General features: G+C 49.0%; 1 protein-coding gene across 3 annotated transcripts in view; it reads left to right on the forward strand.

Moving 5' to 3' along the window:
• LOC113961770 overlaps positions 1 to 5,321 on the forward strand; it is an 11,758-nt gene extending 6,437 nt beyond the window's left edge. For all 3 annotated transcript variants that reach the window (XM_027672331.1, XM_027672329.1, XM_027672330.1), the window contains exon 2: positions 3,773 to 5,321. In XM_027672331.1, the coding sequence (XP_027528132.1) occupies positions 3,837 to 4,511 (675 nt within the window). In that variant the 5' untranslated portion in view covers positions 3,773 to 3,836 and the 3' untranslated portion in view covers positions 4,512 to 5,321. The remainder of the gene's footprint in view (positions 1 to 3,772) is intronic.
• The last annotated feature ends 507 nt before the right edge of the window (positions 5,322 to 5,828 follow it).

Raw genomic sequence — 5,828 nt, forward strand, 5'->3', positions numbered from 1 at the left:
TTTTTTTTTTTTTTTTTTTTTTTTTTTTTTTTTTTTTTTTTTTTGTGCCTGGTATCTCATTCATCTCCAGTCAAGTGGCATCGAACCCTTTTCCAGCAAGACCAGAACTACTGGAAAGGCTTAAAGGGAGAAGCTGCCTTGTTTCGTGCTGTGGCCTTTCTTACTGGGTCGGTCCCCTGTTGCTACCTGCTGCCAACAACTGCTCCCAGTGCCCTGGCTTGGGGAGGCTTGGCTCCCACGTACAGCCTGGTGTCTGCCATCTATGTTTTCAGTCTGTGGCACCAAAATGCTGGCACGTATTGTTGGATGTCAGTGGCTCTCAGGACCAGGGAGGCATTTAGCAGAGCTCAGCTCAGGCTTTAAGGACTGTTTTGCCCTTTTCCCGCTCAGGAAATACAGGTGCCAGGAAATGGATGTGGTGATTTTTCCCCAGGGCATATCAGAGCTTGAAATTGGAGCAAAGGAAGAAAGTGGTTGGTAGTCCAAAGAGCCAGGATCCCCTCTCCCTTTCCGGTCCTGCAGTTGCTCCTGAAGAGCTGATGGCTGTCAGATGTTTACTTCCAAGGCCAGGCTGGCCTCTGGCTGTTGACATGGAGGAACAAGGGAAGTAGGAGCAGGTGAATCATAGTATGGTTTGGGTTGGAAGGAACCCTAAACATCATCCAGTTCCAATCTCCCTGCCAGGGGCAGGGACACCTTTCACTAGACCAGGTTGCTCAGAGCCCCATCCAGCCTGGTCTGGAATGTTTCCATGGATGGGGCATCCACAGCTTCTCTGGGCAATCTGTGCCAGTGCCTCACCACCCTTAGAAATTTATTTCTAATATTTAATTTAAATCCATTTTCCATCAGCTAAAGCTATCACCCCTTGTCCTATCACTGCTTGCCCTTGTCTGAAGTCCCTCTCCAGCTCTCTTGTAGACTGCCTCTAGGTACTGGTGCTCTATGGTCTCCTCAAGAAGAGGAAGGGGAGAAGAAACTAGGGGTTGGACCCTTTCCTCAAGTGGTACCACTAGGTAATGTTGGTGTTTGTGGTTGGTTTTCTTAAGCATCTGGCTTTTGATGCCTTCCAGCCACTAGATGGCCTGACACAAGATCACCCTCTGGGCAAACCCTGTTTTCCCTGAAATACTGCCTGCTCTCACTTCCCAGTGAGTGTGGGACAGGATCAGGCAAGCTGGTACTGGTGCTCTAAAAGCCCTCTTTTCCTGTACACATGAACTTATCACAGCCTAACTCAGCCCTGCAGAGTCCAGCAGGGCTTTGCTGCAGCTGTGGTCTCCCAAATCCTGTCTCTGGAAGCTGAAGCAGCCTGAAGGTCAATATGAACAACAGGCACCTGTGTAAAGGTGGTGTAAACCACATAGTCTGCCCCTGGGAGCACCAGGCTGCAGCTCTGGAGGGGCAGGGCAGGAGCATTGTGCCTTCTGCATACCAAAACCTGTTGCAACACACCTGAGTATTCAGAGCAGTGCTGTGCCCTGCAAGCCAGGAGCTGGGGTTTGGTGCCCTGTGCTTGTGCAGGTAAGCCTGTGTCGAGGCAGTCTGAGAGCTCTGTGCTGGGGGGCAGGCAGGGACGGGGCAGTTCCAGGCAGCTGTGCATGAAGCCCAGCAGAGGCAGTGCCCATCTGAGCCCTGGACTCCCAGGACTGTGAATTCTTGTCTACACTGTGGGACCTGTCAAATCCCTCCCCCCGGGTGACCTGCTTCCAGGGAAATGTCTTCACTTCTGTGGTGGGGTGTGTGACGATGCTGTCCTGGAGTGCTCCCAGCCCTGCTGAATCCTCGTCTTGTTCCCCCCTCTTACCTCTTCAGTTTGCTTCCTCTTGTGGGTCATCCTACCTGGCTGAGCCACCAGCTTGTTCCCCTTATCTTTTTCTAGTGCAACATCAAAGCAGTTAATAGCTGTGCTCAGGCTGTCTTGTCATTTAGATTGGCCTGTCAGCCCTTCTCCTTGCAGCTGCCAGGAAGACCTGGGAGGAATGATGCTGCCAGCCAAAATGCAGGGTGCTACAGCAGCTTTTGAGCAAGAGCTGGTCATCAACTAGATGAGACCAGCTTCTCCAGGGCTGTCAAAAACTGGCATGGAGCAGCACACTGACCCAGCAGGGGGGGTTGCTTTGTTTCACAGGATGGATGCGATAGCTGCATGCTCTCTGTGCAGACCACTTGCTATGAAACACAAACACTCCACAGAAATGATCCTGTGGATCTCAATAGGGATGCAGGGATGAATTATTAAAAGGGGCACTGAGACTGGTTTTCAAGAAGAGACCATTTATTCCATGTACCCACCTTGTGCTGCCATTGACATACAACATTCCTTTGGATTTCTGTGGTAGTTCTGAGCAAGTTAGGCAAGTAGGCTGTGGACTTTTTTGTTTGATTGATTCATTTCCTCCTATCTGAGGGGTGATGGTTATGACAGCCTTTGGCTTCTAGGCTGCAAGTCTCATTTAAGGGTGCTGCCTAGTCTTGACTAAATACTCTAGTGCTGTTCTGCTGTTCCCTGTGTGGGGTGAAGACTTCTAGCCCTGGACCCATGGCAACAGCAGGCTTGAGGAAGTGCAGATTATGAACCTCTAGGGATAGGAGCAACTTGTGCTGGTTGAAGAAAAGAAAAACCTCCATTGTGCAGTACCCAGCATTGCTCATGTCAGGCAACTCTTAGGGGATGGTTGAACTTCTTGTTAGGCTGGAGGAAAGCACCGGAACTGAAGGCTGAGTTTCACCTCTCCTTCTTGGTCACCTGAGGGAGAGACAACTCTAGTTAAGGCTGATGCAAAAGCAGTTTACAGGATCTGAACTCCATGGAAAAAAAAATTACCTGACTTGTTGCCTTTGATTCTGTTCATGGTCTTTTCCTGTCTCTGGTAACAAATTTAAAAAAAAAAAAAAGGCAAAAAAACCCCAAACCCATGCTATATACAACTTCCCTTCCTGCCCTTGGGGAGAGGATAATGAGTCATGGGAGGACATTGCTTAATGCCCTGGAGGGTGCTTGGATATCTGGCAAGGGCTGGTTAGGAACAAATTCCACTGTAGGTCAGAGTTGCTCAAGGTGAATGCACGCTTAAATGTGAATGATAACTAGTGAGATCAAAAGGAGATGCCTATACATGGGAACTCAAGAGAAGAAATGTAGATGTGCCTGGATTTTGCTCTAGAAACAAACAGTAGGTACAGCTCTTTTGCTTATCAGAGTAGAAGCAGGGCTTTAGGAGGATGGGGAGAGGGAGTCATTGGCAGTTGAAGATCTTTTTATTTATTTAAGACTTCCTAGTCTAGGCAGGATGGCAGTTGAAATGTCTGCAGCAGGGCTGGGCTGTTGTCTCTTTCCTTTCTTTGCCTGCTTGCTTTGTTTTTGTTCTTTCACTTGTGCTTGCCTTCCCCATTTTCATGCCTGCTCAAGGGCCTCCAGCTTCTTGCAGTCCATATTGCTGCCTCCCAGCAATACAGAGACAAGTCATGAGGACATGAGGTTGTTTCTTTTGCCCTCAGTGATTTTTGTCAGCTTGTTCACATCCCTGTAACTCTGAGATGAGTGGGTTAAACGGCGAGTCTTGCTGAGCAGCTAACAGGCAGTCATTGGCAATGTGGCTCTGCTTGTTCTTGGCAGGTTACTGCCCCTGCAAGCTGCAAGGAGCTCCTTTTATTAATTATTAATTAGTTGATATGCTTACAGTGCTAGGCATATCTCCTTATTCAGCCTGATTCTGGAATATTTTTATAACCAACGTAAATTGTTTCTCTTCCCCTCCTGTCCTCACAGCTTTTGAGACTCTGCAACTTCTCTGGAGAAGTGCCCGCTGTGTAAAGCCCCAGGCTCCTGTACAATGTACCAGTCCAGCTTTGTGCCACGGGAATATTACCCAGCCATGATCCCACCTTCTGCCTATGCCTACCCACCGCTGCGGCCTGGGAGAGCAGAAGACATGAGCAGCTCCGTGATGTTCCCTCCCATCCACATGCACAACTTCTACAGTCGACCCATCACCTTTGTGGTGGACCAGAACAGCTACCCTGACTATTCAGGTGGTCAGGTGGAGTATCATCATCTCTATAGTGCCTCCAATCCCTATATCCATCCATACTACACCTGGCACTTCCCTCCCATGGTCCCCATCCCTTTCTATAATCCCTATGCAAACTACCATCCCTACGCTGCCTACCAGAGGTCAGATCAGTATCGAGACACGTGGCCAGAAGGCTTTACAATGAGAGGGGAGCTTCAATGGGGCAAGCTTGGAAAGGTGTTTGGACCAAGGAAAGACCTCCCAGAATTTGTGAAGGATGATCTCCGGAGGGTTTATGGCACCTACCCACGGACCAATGTCTCCATATCCTATCGGAAAGGAGAGTTCTTGGTCAAGGGAGACCCCAAGACAGAAGAGCAGGAATATGCAGTGGAAAAAAAAGTCATCCAGCAGGCTGTGACCCCCAGTGCCAGTGAAGCAGATGACAGCAGTGAAGACCGGAACCGCAAGAAGAAAAAGAAACTGAGACATTGATGTAGCCAGTCCCCCAATGGACAGGTGCTCCAGTGCCCTCATGGGAGCCAGTTGACAGCTGTTCTTGGTGCAGCTGGCAAGTAGCACAAGCAGTGGATGCCACCACTCCTGTTGATTTTTACCTGCTCCCCATCCTCCACAAGCTTATGACAGCTTTACTCTATTTGATACACAATGCCCATCCTTTGAAGAAGCCACGTGACACTTGATTGTTGGATCAGCTCATTGGTCCTGGTTTTGAAATGAACATTTGGTTTCCACTGGTTTGGTTGAGTGGTCACAGTCTGGTGGGGGGATCTCCAGACAGTAGCCCTTGATTAGAGAAGATGGGCCTCTTCCTAATTTGTCCAAGGGAAGGGCCTGTGAGCTGGTTCCCTTCCTGGAGTGATCAAAGCAGGATTTCCTCCAGGCTGAGGGCAGTGCAGGTCCCAGAGGACAGAGGGGTTCTTGAATACTCTAAGGAGCAATTGTCTGCATATCTTGTCACTGCTGTTTATGACCATACCATTGTGCTTAATCACCACGTGATGCCTGTACACAGCACTTCCCTACACGCTGGCAGAAGGTCCTGGTGTTCCCATCCTCTTACACTTGGTAACCTGGTGCTCAGTACTGCTGGCCACATGTCCTTGTTGAAATTGCTGCTTAAGGCCCTGCTCTGTGTCTGACTTGGCTCTGGTTGAATGTGCTGGCTCTCCAATAAGGTTACTGGAGTTGTGTGAACCACAGCACTTCCACAGCTTAGTGGTTGTGCTGAAAGAGTTGTGCTGGAAGCCTGGAGGGCTGTTAGGGGCTGGGTATGACTTGCTTGCAAACTTCTGTACCTTTTAAATTACTATAAACAATTAAAAACCCAAATGCAAATGCTTATATTTCTGATTCTTAGCTACCTGTCCTGTGAACAACTTGCAATCAGATCCGGCACCTTTTGCAAAGTTAGGGATGACTTCTGTCATGGCTTGTGCCCAGCCACAATGGGTTATTCTGCTTGTCCTGCTTGGCAGTACCCTGCCTTGCCCCAGTTTGTTGCCTGTCAGCTTCTTCTTTGAGGACTAGCAGGGACTTTATGAGCATGCAGGAGAAATACAGGACTTTCTCTGTCCCCCTGTAGGCTCCCCCTGACCTGCCACATGGGAGAAAGGCCTTCTAATGCAGGAGGGAACTGGGAATTCCCCATCTGCATAGCAATGGAGAAAGCCTGTGAGGGTGAACTTGGAGGCCCTTGTTGGCTCTGAATTGCTATAAAGTGAAAGCAAGCGGATTTTGTTTTTTCTTTTTACTTAGTGCAACAGGTTTTGTTTAACCAATTGCCAAAAT

Source organism: Neopelma chrysocephalum, unplaced genomic scaffold (genome assembly GCF_003984885.1).
Source record: "Neopelma chrysocephalum unplaced genomic scaffold, ASM398488v2 Primary Assembly neopelma1_97390, whole genome shotgun sequence".
Classification (NCBI taxonomy): domain Eukaryota; kingdom Metazoa; phylum Chordata; class Aves; order Passeriformes; family Pipridae; genus Neopelma; species Neopelma chrysocephalum.